Genomic DNA, 17,170 nt, shown 5'->3' on the forward strand with positions numbered 1-17,170 from the left:
TCAATCAGATAAAGAAACAAACTAAAGTGAGAACACAACCTCCTTGGCTAAAGTAATGAGGCATACTCTCACGTTGGATGACACGCTCCTTCATCCCAATGAACATGATACTGTAGTTTATCTTGAGTCAATCCCACATACACTGTCCTGCTGCCGTAATGCTCTCCATAGCACGTATAGCACGCATGTGTATACATCTGCTGCTGAAGATAATCCCCTACAAATGCTTCAATTACTCCTTTTTGAGTAATGTTTGCTAAAAACAAAAAATTACATATTTGTAAGATAATGAGCTAAGATATTTTTGTGATTTTTTTTTTTTGAGGTGCACACAGTCAGAAAGTCTTGAGAGACCAAACAACGGCATTGTTGGTCGTTCCATGAGTTTTGTTGACATTAACAGAAATAAAAGAGCAACATAGAGAGAGGGAGACATTGTGTCGCAGCACATCACAGCCTGAGGGAAATTCAGTGGAAAAACGCATTCATTAAAATATACGACCTACTAAAGTGCCAACCAGTACCAGTAAAGCAGATTTGAATATGAGCAAGACAGAAAGCTTGAGATTTGCAAAAGTAAGCAAATCAGAGAGAAACAGAAACCTTATTTTTTGGTGTGTATTTTGAGTAATTCTGGGTAACTCGGGGTTTTGTCGAACGACAATAACTGTGACAACAGTTAACCGTGTACATTATGAATTTACTGATGAAAGGATGTTTTACTCACCAGCTGGTTGGTGTACCAGTAAAGAGCCGTCTTCTTCAGCACAAACCAGTACTTCTTCCATTTGATACCCAGGAAGCCTTTGCTGTCTTTCTTCCTGTACAGCCAGCCCTGGTGGTCTGGCTGCCCCAGCTCTTTGACCGAGATCCGTCTTCGGCTCATTGTACCATTGCCTGTGCACAGAAAACACACGCACTAAGACCACCTCGCCTTTGTCCACAGAGAAGCAAAGCCACAGTGAAAAAGCATGTGTAGCATTAGAGGAAGCAAGTTGCAGCGTCTGAAATCCTCGCAGCTAAAACATTTCCATTAGAGTCGAAATAGGTCACCGGTTGAGTTTGGTCAATAACCAAATGAATTCTAAAAATAACACTTAACAAACCCACACAGCATGCAGAATTCAGAGAATGCTATGCCACGTTCAGCCTACCTGTTCGCGTTATGAATCAGCTTGAGATAATCATAAGATAAAAGTCAAGTCAGCTTCTTAGAAAAATCTAAGACACTGGCACAAAAAGCTAAAATAAGGAAGAACTGAAGTGAAAGTAACTGAGCATTGTCTAAAGCCCTCTACACACACCAATTGCCCTGCCACTTGACACACGCCCACAGAGGGTCCAAATTACAGTTGAGGGCACACACTGAGACAAAGTGATGAGAGCTCAAGGGTGACAACTTACCTCCTCGAGTCTTCCTCTTGGATTTGTGTCGCAGGGAGACCTTTTTGGGAGGAGAGCAGAGGAGGCAAACGTTAGGTCAGAGTGTCAGAGGCAGGAGACGAGAGGAAAGCATTAACAGTCTCAGACCCCACAGCTGAGAAGAAGAGGCTGCCTGGAACATCCTGTTTCTCAGCCCGAGTGTCACATGCATTTTGCCTCTCTATCTCTCCACACACATTAGCACACCCCCAGTCCTCTCTAACATCCTCATCTGTGACTTGCCTCTCTGTCTTGTGCTTTGTCTTTGATCTTTTGGTCTCTTTTCTAGTAAATGCTTTTGCTCCTTCTAAAATTAAACTAAAACACTAAAAGAAACCAAACTCTGCACCAGTATAAACCTGTGTTGCTATAAATATTTAACTTTGTTATCATGAAATAGGAGAAGCAGAAGTAGCCTCACCATTAAACGGAGAGCAGGGTTTCTATTTCGTTAATTGCGAGAACAAGCAAACCTCTGTCAGACACAAAAAAAGGAAGAAACACTTACAGGGTTGTAGTCATCGGCAGCCATGGAAGGGGGCACAGATATGGGGAACGCAGCCTGTCGAAAAACCAAAAAAAAAACACCTTATTGACAGACGCCTAATTTGACAATATTACTACCCACAGATAAATGGGCAGAAAGTGAGCAATTCTTTGCTCTACAAGAAAAGGGGAAGTGACATCACGGGCAAACTGCACAGACAGCGTTTGTCTTTTTTTTCCCCTTTTTTTCAGAGTGAATAAAATACACACAAATAAGTACTGAAAGTGAGAAGAAAAAGCAGAATTATTCCATCAATGGAAATGGGAAGCAGTATCTGAAAAAAAGGTTGAAAACCAGAAAAGTTGATGCTCATAAGTAACATTGAATCACACTGTCACGATGGTCACGGTCAGCAGTTCAATCTATGACACATACCCACCTACACCACTTTAATGAATTTATGATTAAAAATATTCTTATGAGTATAACACCTCATAACAACAGCCCTTTCTCAGTGTCAAGCACAGAGAAAAACACTGCATATTGCAATTTATCTGCATAAATGAAGAGTGATAAAAGATATTGAGAAATCTTGCCTTTATGGACTAACTTCCTTTACGCACTTAAGTTCCTTATTTGTGAAGTGACAAAGCTGCCCAATAAAGACAGAGGGAAAATCACAGACACACAATACCAAACATGTAACAGCTTGCCACTGTCGAAAAGCTTTCCGTGATACAAAAAAGCAAAAATGTTGGTATGATTTCATACAAATAAGCGATCTTAACCACCCGTTACACTTCCCAAATAGCCTATATCTCATACAAGCGTGACATGATAGCAAGTCAGATTGAGCAATACACAAGAAAAAACAGAACTCAGGTCAGGAAATGCAAAAGCCCAGGTGGCAGTCTGCTCAAAGGGTCCTGAGTTCAAGTCCAGCGGCAGCTGTTTGCATTCAATCACTCACCACAAACTCTATCTAAAAATGTTCAGTGCGAGAACCACAAAAGAAGAGAGAGAGAGTCATACCTGGTACTCTAAGACTGTCACAGATTTACTTCAAGTCGAAAGACAGTTAAGTATCGTATCCTCTGTCACTCTCACAGCTCACACACTAAAGCAAACCACTAGTCACTCTCTTATCTACACTAACCCTCTGTGTACCAGTGTGTGTGTGTGTGTGTGTCTATGTTGCACAACACAAATGCATCACATCTCATTTTCCGGGTGTTTGAGTAAACTGGCTGCCTGTGGGAGCTCGATGATGATCACCACATAAACCACAGCACAGGCCTGAGTCTCTGTGTGTGCATGTTTTAAGTAACTAAGTTCCTGTTGGATTTTTTTTTGCAGATGTGAAAGGTTAAGTGTAATTTTAGCTTTGAGATCCCGACTCAAAAATGTTTCTGCAGATGTCAGTGTAATATTTGACTGGACTGAGCAACAAAAAATCAAGAAACATTTACCTTTCTAGCTCAGGTCACTGCATTCGGCAGCTAACTGTAAACCACATACCATCTGCACCTACTTTATTTTTGTCTCTTTTCAAAACACAATGAAAACAGAGCTTTTCAGAAGGAGTAGGTATGAACCAAAGCATCACAGAGTTGATGTGAATTATGCAAGTTTGTTTGCTGTACCAAATAAAAATTTAAATAAATATTGTAATCTATTCAAAAAACAAAATAAACACAAAAAAAGCTACAAAAACAGGAAATGGTAGGTAAAAAATGCATTTCACATACTTAAAATATAGCCTATGTAAAAAGCGTTTTTAAATATAAAATCTAAAGCTAATGTTAGCATTTTTACATTTTGAAAACCTAAAACACGACTTGATTTGTTAAATGTTTAACATGTTAAATGTTCAAAGTAACCTTATTAGTAAAATATATATTACTAGTAAAATATTAAATTATTTGTAATTTCACTACTCAAACAGCACTTTAAACGACTGTCACAAACATTCAAGAGCAATTCACACGGAATTTATACGTTATAAAATCCTGAAATCCTAAAAATGATCATGTAGTCTGGTCGTTAGCCATTACTGTTTTGTGTCCAGCTTTAATGTTAGTGGCCTTGCTAGCCAAAAACCTCGCCTGTAAGCAAATTAATCATTTTCCGACATTTTTTAAACAAAACTAATTAATTTTGTGTGACTTTACCTGCCACCACAACCTCAACGACAGCAGACTGACCCGAAAGCTCTGCTCAAAGTCTGACCAAACTTTGGCGAGCATGTCTCAAAAACACAAAGGAGACTGAAGGCGAGCTGAGCCGGTTTCAGTTGGGACCACATAGGGTGTTACTCCCTTCCTTCACCTATAACAAGGTAACACCCAAACTGACGTGATACAAACAGCGGGGGCAAACTTTTACATGAATGCAACAACACTTTTAAGCTGTTGTTGCATCGTTATCGTGTTACACTCAAGTGAAATGAAGAGTTTAATTCAGAAATTCCTCGCAGTTCCCACTTATGACCACGAAGCGTCGCTAAGTTACCGCTATGTAACAGCCTCGAGACCTCACTACATCCGTGCTCGAGACACCAAAACAACAGCAGAAAGTGAACGTGGGGATAGAGAGGGACATGTAGTGGCAAATAAATTAGGGTTTCACATTTGTTTTGCTCTACAGAAAAATAACATTTGTGTTTAAGCGTTATTAAGTGACAAAAGTGCATTTTAAATTGAGCACTACAGTGCTGAAAACTTATTTGAATAATAAAAAAAACATCTTTATGATCAATCAGTCTATCTATCTATCTATCTATCTATCTATCTATCTATCTATCTATCTATCTATCTATCTGTGTCTAGTTTCTAGGGGGCTCATTAATTAAGTTGGTCTATATTCTGGGGAGAACTGGCCATTGTTAAAGGGTTCCTTGAACTCTAACCTCAAGATATCTGAATGAAAATGGATTCAATGGGTACCTACAAGTCTTCCCTAAAATCAACAAGGCTTGTTTCTAGTAAATGTTCTGTTCATTACAATCCCAGGACATCAAATTAAAGCTTTATATTTGTCTCTAAAAGGACAACCAGCCTATTTGAAGAATCAATTGTCAAGCATGTATAGATACATAACAAATTAAAACAGGATTGTTGTGGACCTCAAAATGTTAGCCGTACTGGTATTAGTGTGTGCACACAAGATAAATAGTAGCTGGGGCAATAGAACTGTGAAATAAGAAACCAAACTTTATCAGTATGCGATTCCTTAACTCTCATATTGGCAGAGTTTTCAACAAGCCTACTTAAATATTGTATGTTAAGTCCTAAAATTCAGTTGTGGCTTTTAGTTTTTAGATTCTCAGTGGTCCCATCTGGCCACCCCTATTAATCATTTCTGGGGGTGTCACTGGACCCAGTTAGATGGATGCTACAAAGCTTTTTTTTTCATTTTATTGCTTTCAAAATCATAAAATACACCATGGTTTCTTCCAGAAATAGGCAGAAAAATAAGTGTTTCATGTTACAGAGTCCACTCATGATTCAGGAGGCTGTGGCCTGGCTATCAACACCCTTCGCTGGGTTTGTAGCCATAACATCACTGCTCGAGCTGTATCTGTGCAGAGGTTTGGATGTTCTTGTTCTATGTTCGTCTGTGCTGGGATGGCGGTAAACCAGCAGACACATTCTTGAGTCCTGCGTTATTATAGTCTCCATTTCATTTCTGCTTAAATAGACAGGGGCCTCTTCTCTCTTTCCACTTGCTATTGTAATGCAGCGAGTGGAATGAAGAGACTATGAAGAGACCCCCTCCCCTTTATATCTCTCACATTCTCACACTGTAGCTTCCTCTCTCTGCCTCCCCTCCCATTTGTCATCCTATCTTTCACATCAATATCAAGTGACTCCCTTGTGCTGACCCTAACCCCCCAAAAGCTCTCCTTTTGACATTTCAATTAAATGTGTTGAATTAAATAAAAGATTTCGACACAATTCACACTCTTCCCGTGTCTGTGATGAGGGAAAACGCCTCAGCATGCCACTTTGGGTTGATTTAAAGGGGCATTTCGCTGAAGCTGTGTTTGGGTGGAAGTGAGGTAATTTTGCCTGCGACTCGTGTCAAAGGCCTGAAGGATTCATGGGAATGCAAATTGGTCACACCATTGTAGCACTGAATCTCCCATCATGATCCATGCTGAGAATTGTCACGGCACTTAGCTAATGCCCCCCCTCCCACCCAGAAACTCTGTGTGTGTGTGTGTGTGTGTGTGAGACGGAAAGAAATGAGCAGCAGGGGAATCTCACACAGTGTAAAGGGGGAAGGGCGCAGGGCTGGAAATGATATCAAATTCTAGCTTGCTCAGTTTGACAGCACTGCATGTCCTTCACTTGCTGTTGGTAGTAACTGCCCAGTTGCCCTGATATCGGTCACCACCTCAGTTTAGATTTTGCTCTGTGAGCTAACTGAGTTGTTCTAACTCTAAATGCAGTATAAAAATGACAGTTAATAAGGATTTGAAGTGAATTTGTTTTCTTTGCAGCAGGTGTATGTTAAAGCACCTACATAAATAACCCAAAAGAACAAAAGCAGTAAAGTATCCTTGTATCACCTCTTCTATGCTATACAGACGCTGACAAAAGGGTCAAGGTTTTCTTGTTTGGTCACCGTTGGATCATAAATCTGTACAAATGTGATTTGTCCACATGTCATGACTGACTGTGTGCCTAATCCATCTGACCCCTATGTGCCACTGACAGTAACTCATGGTACTGTGGTATATGTCCTCTTTGCGTGTGCAAAGATGGCAAACGGATCCTTAGTTTGCTCATTTCATTTCCGCATCTGCCACAGCCAATAGATGCACGTCAATTTACACTTGTAGCACGTGCAATGAGGAGCAGGCAAAGCTTCTACAGCCATGCTGGCTGCTCTGTGAGGCACTGCTTTGAGCTAAATGCTAATGTCAACTAGCTAACATGCTCACAGTGACAACATGCTGATGTTTAGCATGTTTAATGTTAACCATGTGATTAGTTCAGTCATGTCCAAAGTCTGTAGGCCAAATTGTGGCCCTTGGACCAATTTTAAATGGCCCTCAGCTTGTCTTTCAAAATATACTGAATGATTAACACATTATTGGTTAATCAAGCAAGATCGCTTTGCATTTTTTTGTTCACCTCTCAATGGCAGGACAATCATACAGTTTGTAGACATGCACCATGTAGGAACTGTGTAGGCGTCACTAATGTATTTTCATAAGCAGACAGTAAAAAGGCAAACTAACATTTAACTAACTCCATATTTCCTGCAAGGCAGCAGAAATAGCCACGTCAAAGAAGCATAAAGTCGACATCGAGGGCAAGGGATAGTTGAATACTTTTTCACTTATAAAGATAAAACAGTCGTGTTTTTGTTATTTATATGCGATCTTCTTTAAATGTAATAACCCGTATGATGTGAGAAGCAGCTGGCCCCCACATTATCATTATTTTCACATTATCTAATCTGGCCACCCCTGTATTAGTTTGTCTGCTTTGGCATGCTAACATTTACTAATTAGCTCTTAACACAAAGCTTAGCCTGATGGGATTGTTGTGAGTTTTGTAGCTATATTTGGTCATGACATGAAATTCTGAGGAAACAAAAAATCTGAAAGATGAAACATTAAAGTAACAGTTTGCCCCAAAATAAAAAAATACATTTCTCCTCGACCCTTTAGTACTATTTATCAATCCAGATTGTTTTGGTGTGAGCTGCAGAGTGCTGTAGATATTGTCTGTACAGATGCTGATCTGCTGTCTCTGCAATATAACGGAACTCGATGGCTTGTGGTGTTCAAAGCGGCAAAAAATACATCTGAAAAAAACTCAAAAGCTATGTCTCTTTCCAGAAGTCATGACTCGGTTACTGAAATTAATCCACAGACTTTGGTGTGAGCATTTTCACGTGGGAACTTATTTCTACCAAACTACACCTGCCAACTGAATGAGGGTGCAGAAGTAAGTTTGCATTTACTCATGGCAGAGAGGCTCAGGCTTAACACAGCATGAGATGTAAATATTCATGGCATCCTCCAACTTGCTAGGTGAGTTAGCAGTACTGTAGATGCACGCTTTCTTTTGTGTGGTGCTGCCATTGGCGGGTGTAGTTTTGTGGAAAGAAAGTAGTGCCTAAGAAACTGCTCACAACAAGGTCTGTGGATTATCTTGAGTAACTGGGTCATGCATTCTGAAAAGAAACATCAATGTTTAAGGGTTTTTTTTGGCTCTTAGAGCATCACAAGCCAAGTGCCATCTGGTTGTATTATACTGGAGAGAAGGCAGACATCTCTGATATCTCCAACACTTCACCACTCCACCACACTCCACTCCACTGCAACTAATAAACAGCATGAGAGCTATCTGTCCCTAAAAGAAATCCCCAAAGTTATTACAATTTATCGTAAGGGAAATAGTAATGTCTGTTCACAAAAATCCATCCAGTAGTTGGTGAGACATTCTCAGGTCCAAAGCGGTGGAGTGACAGACAGACAAACATTGCCATCCCTGGAGCCACATGGCTAAAATGAAAGAGTTTCATGGTGTGGATTCAAACTGACAGAGGCTTCAGCCTCAGACAAGAGCTATCACATGATCTGCACGTTGCCTTGCTGTAGACTGGTCTGGTGGTTTGTGTTTGATAGAGAGAGCTCGACAAAGTATGTTTGTTGTCACATCTGTGTGTGAAATGTAATGAGCCTGTAATTGAGGCTCTCAGTTTCACCTCCTCCTGCCAAGGCCAGTGGTATTCCACACATTTCACAGCGGACTAACTCAATCACTCGCACAGATGTAGGCAAACACTTGCACATACTGCATGACCACATCCTTTTTTCATCAGTGGGATTGATAGCAGTCACGTTTAGACAGACTAACCCAACACGATATATACTTACTGCTTGAGAGAAGGACCAGGATCGAATTTGCGGTTGATTATATCTGTAAGAACAAAGAAGAAACATTAAAGTCAACACTTACTGGGTTTTAAAGAGACCATTAAAGCTGAGGTCAAGCAGTACCAAGAAGCTTCATCTAGCTGTCTTACTTTGGATCAGACACAAGTGTTTTAATGAAAATTTCAAACACATACTTATTGCAAAGATTTTTATCTATGTTCTGACTGAGCTCAGGCCTGAGTGAAGCAGATCCCACAGAGACCGTTAAAGAATTGGCATTTGGTTGCCAGTGCTTCTGATAATGCATTTGGCAACCAGCCACAGCGGCATGGGTAGTCATGTAACTTGTTCCCAATGCTCAGAATACTCGATTTACCTCAACCGGGGCCACACCCTGCAATTTCAGGGTATGAAATTGTCTCAAGCTCGTTTTTCCTGCCTTTCGCCATTTTTGGAATCCTCCTCCTGTCATCCATAAATTTTCACATCTTTGTCTCCTCCTTAAATTACTAGTTTACTGTAAGAAATACAGACGGTTTTCTTTTTAGTTGTTGTGACTTCAAATACTTCTGTTGACACGCTCTCCTCTCCCACCCACGCAGATTATTTTGTAGATAACCAAATTGATAGTTTTGACAAATGACATAGAATTAAAACTGATGCACCGTCACATTTTATGCTTTGTCATGGGGGAAAAACTGTTCAGTATTTTTACGGGTTAACAAGCCAAAATTAATATGACACATGATTAAATCCCCTGTCAGTCAACCCCCCTGTAACTGCATCAGTGCCACATGTTTATAGACCTCCACCGACGATGACTCAACTGCGTATCTGCAAGATTTACAATAGCATCTCTCGATATATCCTAAATGTGAGTAATGTGTTTTGATCGAGCGTGCAGCAAACCGGATGTCACGCGTTTGTGTGCGGCTCTTAAAATAAAACTGCCGGAGAGGGTGGGGGTATTGTGCAGGGCGTTTAGTCATTGATCACAGTGTTAATGTGGGGAGTCACACCTCCTCAGGCCCTACATCCAAGACCAGAGGAGATACAGGGAACCACGGATGGGGAGACGGAGGAACAGCAATTCTTGGATGTCGTCATATTTATGCAGTGGGATGTGGTTATTTATAGTTGGGAGCGTAGAAGAATCAGAATTTGTCATAACAGTGACATTTCTAAAGATGCTGCAGTGTGTGAAGGTGTCTCGGGGGTGGATGGCAAGGGATGGATACATTGGTATGAGAGATAATGTCTTTAAAAACAGTGAAATATGATTTATTAATAAGCTCTGATTTGATTTAGCATTCAAAAGGAGTGTTAAAGGTTGGTACTGCTCCAAGATAATGACCATGATTTATCTGCTCAGGTCTGATGAAGCTGAGCATAATCAATTTTCAATACTGCAAGCATTGCTTACAAGCCAAAAAAGTTTGGCTTGTAAAAAAAAAAGAAGTTTGATGGGAAAATCTAATAGAGAACAAATAGTTTCTTCACTTTTGACTGTCAGGCAGAAGCAGAGCCATGATGCTTTGTGTCAGAGGAGATCCGTTTTAACCATCTTGTTGCAGCTCCTAATTGCATCTTCACAGATTAACTAAGATTAATAAATACCCTATCATTAAACAATTACTCTGATTAGATAGGGTAATCTAATAGGGATTTTTTTAATGTTTATTTTTGGTTGTCAGGCTGAAGCAGAGCTGTGATGCGTTCCGTGGATAAGCTGTGTCCATCTTATCAATTTCCTAAAGGCCATAGTTACAAATTGACTAAGATTAAATAATACCCTGCCATTAAACAATGGTGCTGATTAGATAGGGAAATCTAATAGGGGCTTATTGTTTCTTTGCTTTTGATTTTCAGGCTGAAGCAAATCCATGATATTTGTGTAAGAGGAGCTCGGCACTAACCATCTTGTTGCAGTTTGTAAACGCTACAGTTACAAATTAACTAAAATGAATTAATATCTGACCATTAAAAATTGCTGAATAAATAAGAAAATCTAAAAGGTATTTTTTGTTTTTGATTTTTGGTTGTCAGGCTGAGGCCAAGCAGTAATACTTTGTGTCGCAGGGATCAGTTCTAACCATCTCTTTGCAGTCCCTAAAAGCCACAGGCACAAATCAAATGATTTAAATGAATACCCTACCATTAAACAATTGCTCTGATTAGGTAGGGAAATCTAATAGGGAATTATTGTTTCTTTATATTTGATTGTCACGCTGAAGCAGAGCCATGATGCTTTGTGTAGGAGATCAGTTCTAACCATCTTGTTGTAATTCCTAAAAGCCACAAACACAAACTGACTAAGATAACTAAATACCCTACCATTAAACAACTGAAATACCATCACACTTGGACAGATATTGCATAGTTTTTACCTTACAGCTGTCACCATCTGTTTATCTCTCTCTGCCGTGTATGAATCCTAGCCTGGTTATCTTTGGCATATTTCCCCTGATCATAAAAGCAGCCCACCCACTGACCCTGCACCCTGTAGCTTGTTTTGAAAAGATTCCACAGCCTGCTCACTGTCACTCCCTGTTGGAAAATTACACCCACCGTGGTCTTATGTTTCCCATGTGACCTACAGACTAAGCGGTGTTACATGTATGTGTGTGTGTGGGAGACGAGGGGGAACTCACCGATTGAGGAAGTCACTGCTAGAGTGCCAGTCAGGTCCCTGTGATACATAGAGATTCATGGGTTAACACATGTTGGCGATGGAGTACTCACTCCGGTGTAGTTGCTCTCTCTGAAAGCCTTAGTTCGTTTGAGATGTTATGCAACATACCCTTTTGGTAAGTGCTCATTTTAAGAATATTTGGGTGATTTTGCTTATAGTAAACAATATGTTACTTTAGCAGTGATACTTTAACTGTAAAACTGCAGCATCTTATCTTGCAGGCAGCAAAATTCTAAACTTTTAATAGTATGACGCGTTCAATCCCGATTACAAACTTTCTTCGGAATGAGAAAATAAAATGAAATAAAAAAAAAAGGACTAAACATTCATCGCATTGATATCTCTATCTGTGATTTGTGATCAATTAACATAAAAAAAGTCTTCCACATGCACAAACTACCAATAATTAAGCCCATCATTTCCATGTGACCATTTCTGATGTGCAGGCATAACACGTTAGTGGTTAGCAAACTTAGCAGTGGGTTAAACAGAGCGCAGGTAGTATTTAGGCAGACCACAGGTTTTCAGAAAGTGCATATTAGTGAGGACCGCAGGCGACTATAGCTTGGCAAGCTTGGACAGAGCGAGACACAAGGAAGACAAAGTGGAGGAAAGATAAGAAAAGAGGCCCATCACCATCGGCAGATTCATGCACAGAGAAACACAGGCGAAGGGGGAAAGAGGTGAGTGGCGGGTCTTTGTTGACAGCAGTCAGATCTTCAGTCCCAGCATGAGAGATGCTGATCCTCTGCAGGCAAATGCTTCTTCAAATCAATGAAAACGGCAGAAAGCTGTCAGACAAAGTAATCCTAACCTTGCTTTTAAATGTTTAAAAGGCAACATATGTGCAGCAATAAGATCCCCCTGATGGAATAACCTGCTTTGACCATATGGTTGCCCAGCTGGAATTTAAAGTTCATCAAAGAGGGAAGCAGTTGCATAACCATCACCGTGTGAGATGTGGAGAAAAGGTAGCTTGACATGAGCTATCCTGTTTCACCACATGCTTAAAAAACAGGAGAAGGGTTCGCCTCAAAGGTCAAAGCAGGTTAGAAAGCCGGCAGGGTCGATAGTTTGGTCCTGTATTCAGTGGAAGTCAATGATTGTTAATGCTTTCCTTCACTAACAGATTTGCAATAAAATATGGCATTGTTGAGTATGTTAACAGATACCTGAACAGCATAGTTGAGCAATGTACTTTTCAGATTAATATATATCACCCCACATGCTTAACAGTAAGTCCACACCCACTGGTAAAATAAAGACAATACAAAAGATGACTGACATGAACTGCAATTTTTAATAAAACGCTATTCAAAACTTACAAAAGGCAGATTAAGCAACAACAGACACTTCTTCCCTGTGTTTTCTTAAATAATACTGTCATTCTGTCTCTTGTGATCTGTGAGCTAATAGAAGGCCATTAGACCAGTGTGTCCTAAAAGATTGGTTCAAAAATCACTGGCTTAAAAAGACCATGAATTACTGCCAACCAGCTGCACGTATAGGCCTTTTAGGTGGGTAATTGCAGGGTAAACTGGAACACAGGATGTAAAAGTTTACTGAAATAGAGTGCATAGCTGTAAAACCAGCACAAATATTTGCTAGTGACACCATATAAACATCCTTTTACCAACCAATGCAGCATTGTCAGCTAAAGTGACTATAAAAAACCTCTCGGATGTTTATGCATAGCTTACAAGAGGCAACCTTTGGTAGAGGGTGATGTAACTAACTGATCACAAAAGTTTCATCTGAGAAAAAAAATCAGTAACATGTATAGTTAAAGCACAGTTTCACTAACAAAATATGCTGTATTTTTTTTTATAACTTATTTATGCAAATGAAATTAAAATAAGCAAATAGCCAAAGTGATATCAGGCAAGTTTTCTGAAGTATTAAATAACGGTACCAGAGAGCATTTCAACTGAAACATGACATAGCTTAATATGTACAGAGGAGTCCAGAGACGGCACGCAAAGGCCAAAGTGTCCTAAACCTGAACAAACTGTGTCTTCTTGAGGCAGAGATGGGACTTCTAGTCAGAGACGAGGAGGGTTGTAGGCAGAGTTAAAGGGGTGATGATGTAATGTAGTGAGTACTACAAAAGCAAGTTTGGTTGAGGAGTAGTAGTTGGTAGTAGTAGTAACACCAGGGAAACATGGAGGTTGGGGGGGAGAGAGGAGTGTGAGAAAGCCCGAAGCTGCCAAAAAAACAGCTGGACGTTAAAAAATCAAAGGCACTGAGGAAGGATTAAAGACAGGAACAGGAAGCCCCGGACAGGAAGCGCATCATCAGTGAGTCAATAGCTTAAGCCGCGTGATCCAACTGACCAGTAGTGAGCGTTCTGCCGTTGCGCGCTTGGAGGCGGGGCCTACGGGGGCTTTTTTGATGTCATCCTGGTAGGGGATGGTGGCGCTGTTGTGGAGGTCTGAGTTGGAGTAGTAGCGGCTGCCCCTGATGTGGTCCACTCTGACGAGCTGACGCTCCCCGGCTGGCCTGTAGGGTGGAGACACTGAGGGCACCTCCTCGGCGATGGTGGGGATCCTCTCATTGCTCAGGTATCTGTACAGGAGGTCTTCTCCTGAGGCAGAGAGACAATGAGGAGTCAGCTCATAAACAGCAATAACTGGCTCCCAGTGTGTTTCAGGATTGATTTTAATATCCTTTTATTAGGTTTTTAAAGCTCTTAATGGTCTTGGTCCTAGTTATTTATCAGATCTGCTTTTATCTTATGAGCCCCCTTGAACTCACAGGTCTTCTGGCAGTGGCCTTTTAGAAGTCCCAAAAGTTTGAATGAAATCTCACGGTCGGGCATCCTTTTGTTACTATGGTCCACGTTTGTGGAACAGCCTGCCTGAAGACCTGAGGGCAGCAGAGGGGATCGATATTTTTTTAAAAGCAAATTCAATACCTATCTTTTTGGTTTGGCTTTTAATTGAACTTTTGCCATTTATTTATTTATTGACCACTTATTAATACATTTTAGTCTGTGTTATTGTTTTACTAGATGATATATTGTTTTATTATTTTTACCATTTTTATTTATTGTTATTTGTACTTATATCCTTTTATTTACCTTTTATCTGTTATTAAGGGTATTTCATTTATTTATTTCCTTATTATTAACAGTATGTTTATTTATTTTTATATTTTTATCTATAGGTTTTATCTTGTGTCTGGTGTATCCTCACTTATGGAAGCATTTCTGCAGTTTGTGGTTTTAATGAGTACTCTTATTTTCATTCTTCAGTTAATTACAAGGTCTTGCCTTTTTGCCCCTGTGCTGGTTGGATCTTCTCAAAAAAAAAACAAAAAACATTTAATGCATCTACTTCCAAAACAAAGACAAATTTGCAGACAAACTCCTGCACACTGCGACTTTCAAAAGAAAAAAAACAAATTGCAGTGGTTCGGTAACTAGACCACCATCTGGCAAAACACCATCTACATCTAGTTAGATTAAGTCATCATTTGAAGATTTCACCTTGGGCTCAGGAAAATTACAGTGGACTATTTTCTGACATTTTATTGACCAAACAATAATGTGCAGATTAATAATCTTGAAAATAATTGCTAGTTTTAACCTTAGTCTGTTTTTCTACGGAGCTGGAGAAAACGGTATGTTAGCTTAACTTAGCATAAAGACTGTAAATGGGGGTGGGGGGGTCAGCTAGCCTTAAATAATGCATGCTTTATTAATTTAAGCATTTTTTAAATCATAGAGTGGATGCATGTAATGGTTGAAAAGTGCTGAAGACTACTGGAAAAATACACTTTGAAAGTATTTTTAATTGGTTGCAAATTTGCCATCACTGGCAGTGATGTCACAATCTTTTTCTAGCCTTATAGTGGTTATCTTCTAATATACAGACTCCACATTAATGTGCAGGATGTCACTTGTAAGTGAGTTGATGACAGTGTAGATTGCTATGCTTCTCTGTTTTGTAGCTTTGTTGCTCGAAATTTGTACGAACCGTGAGTATGAACGAATATCATCAAAAAATAAAGACGTAATCTTGGAGTAACAGGGTTTTACCCGAAATTAAAAGCATGCTCGTACATACCTTTTTTCCCTTGTGCCCAAGGCTTAGCGTAAGGATCGACTATTCCAGCGGAGGTGTCCACTGGCATGGAAAGGGGCCGCGGCTTCCCTAAACGAAAGAGTTTAATATTCATCAAATGCACTATTTTAAGATCATATTTTTTTTCAGTGACCACAAGTGGGGTGTTTACAACATTCCCTGAATGAAGAAGTACTGACCACGCGAGGATTTGTGCTCCCTCATTCTGGGCTGGATCACGTTGGCCTCAATGGGACAGCCCACGCTTAGCTTGTCATAATCTGCGATGGTGCAGCGTCTTCTGCTCTCCTGGTCCAGATAGGAGTTGGGTGACTCAGAGCCCTTTGGTCTTTTACTAATGCTGCAGAAGGAGTCCGTTCTCCCCTCACTGCGTGGAGAAACAGATGGTCATTCATTTATTATAGCACAACATCCCACTCTAGTTTACTAGATAAAGCACCATTGGGATGATTAGCAAGAAAATACTGTTGTGTAACTGTAATTCCAGATAAATAAACAACAAGGCTGCAAAGTTTGTATTTAAATTCAGTCTCTAGCCTTTAAAGCAAATGTGACCACATTGTGCCATCTTCCTGGAGGTGGAAGATGAAAAAGTCATTGCATAAGGATTGTGGTGGGACTGGTGCGAGCAGAGTGGGCTGAAGACATGCAGAACAGAATGTGCAGTAGGAGGGGAGGGAGGTGAGGCGGTCACGAGTCCAGGACACACTCATTATCATCCTTTTAGAACTTGTTGAACAAAACTAAACCTCGTCAAATAAAAAGCTTGGCAGATGAAATAGGACAACTCACCGTGGGGTGTATGGCATCGGAGGAGGAGGTGGAATATACAAGTCCAGGATGGCCGGCTTCTCCTTTTTGGTTGATCCGTTGGCTGAGCTGCAGGGCGACTGGGCTCTGATCAAGGAGGAATTGTTCTGAAAAAATACAGCACAAGAGATCGATATCAGTTGAAAATAAATGAAGTCATTGCTTTTTGGTTTCTTAAGACTAAATATGACTTGCTGGCAGCTGGGAGGAGTTTACCACATGTGGTGAGACATTTAAGTGCTTGTGTGTGTCTCCCTCAGTATAAACCTTCTTGTTTGAGGTATGGAAAGATTGTAAGTGAAGTCCAAAATAGCCCGCGAGACATGTACTTAAAACTGTACTCATTTACCACAGTTATGTTTCCCAACACTCAACAACATCGTGCCCTTGACTAGAGTACGACTCCTATTCGCCGCCATTCTCATCAGACCTAAATGATACGTCTGACGATGTAGCGTTGTAGACGTGATATATTAATGACAAACTAAACATCCGATTCAGAATCTCATGAATCATTTCCCCTGTTTCCTTTCGCAAATAGCTCCCATGTGTTGAAATTATACAGTATTAACTGAGGCAGTGTCATTCATTCCTGAATCAGGGTGTATGATTTGTCTCTGTTTTGCCTTCTGGAGCCGTATTATCTCAGATAAACTCAGATGTCTAACTCTGATACCCCTGACGACTTGTTAAAACAAGATGCTGCTGACAATGTTGACATGGGCCACCTTTGTGTTGAGAGGCTCTTTTGTTGTTTTGAGAAACCCACTCTTATC

At 40.3% G+C, this 17,170-nt stretch overlaps 1 protein-coding gene across 1 annotated transcript in view; it reads right to left on the minus strand.

The window, feature by feature from the left end:
• LOC121953255 (connector enhancer of kinase suppressor of ras 3-like) overlaps window positions 1–17,170 on the minus strand; it is a 60,881-nt gene that overhangs the window by 5,390 nt on the left and 38,321 nt on the right. The window contains exons 10-18 of the mRNA XM_042500242.1: window positions 16,377–16,501; window positions 15,764–15,951; window positions 15,567–15,653; window positions 13,833–14,083; window positions 11,459–11,496; window positions 8,808–8,850; window positions 1,931–1,984; window positions 1,405–1,444; window positions 728–897 (exon numbers count right to left, since the gene is read on the minus strand). Coding sequence (XP_042356176.1) covers window positions 728–897; window positions 1,405–1,444; window positions 1,931–1,984; window positions 8,808–8,850; window positions 11,459–11,496; window positions 13,833–14,083; window positions 15,567–15,653; window positions 15,764–15,951; window positions 16,377–16,501 — 996 coding nt within the window. The remainder of the gene's footprint in view (window positions 1–727; window positions 898–1,404; window positions 1,445–1,930; window positions 1,985–8,807; window positions 8,851–11,458; window positions 11,497–13,832; window positions 14,084–15,566; window positions 15,654–15,763; window positions 15,952–16,376; window positions 16,502–17,170) is intronic.

This window comes from Plectropomus leopardus, chromosome 14 (genome assembly GCF_008729295.1).
Source record: "Plectropomus leopardus isolate mb chromosome 14, YSFRI_Pleo_2.0, whole genome shotgun sequence".
Taxonomy (NCBI): domain Eukaryota; kingdom Metazoa; phylum Chordata; class Actinopteri; order Perciformes; family Serranidae; genus Plectropomus; species Plectropomus leopardus.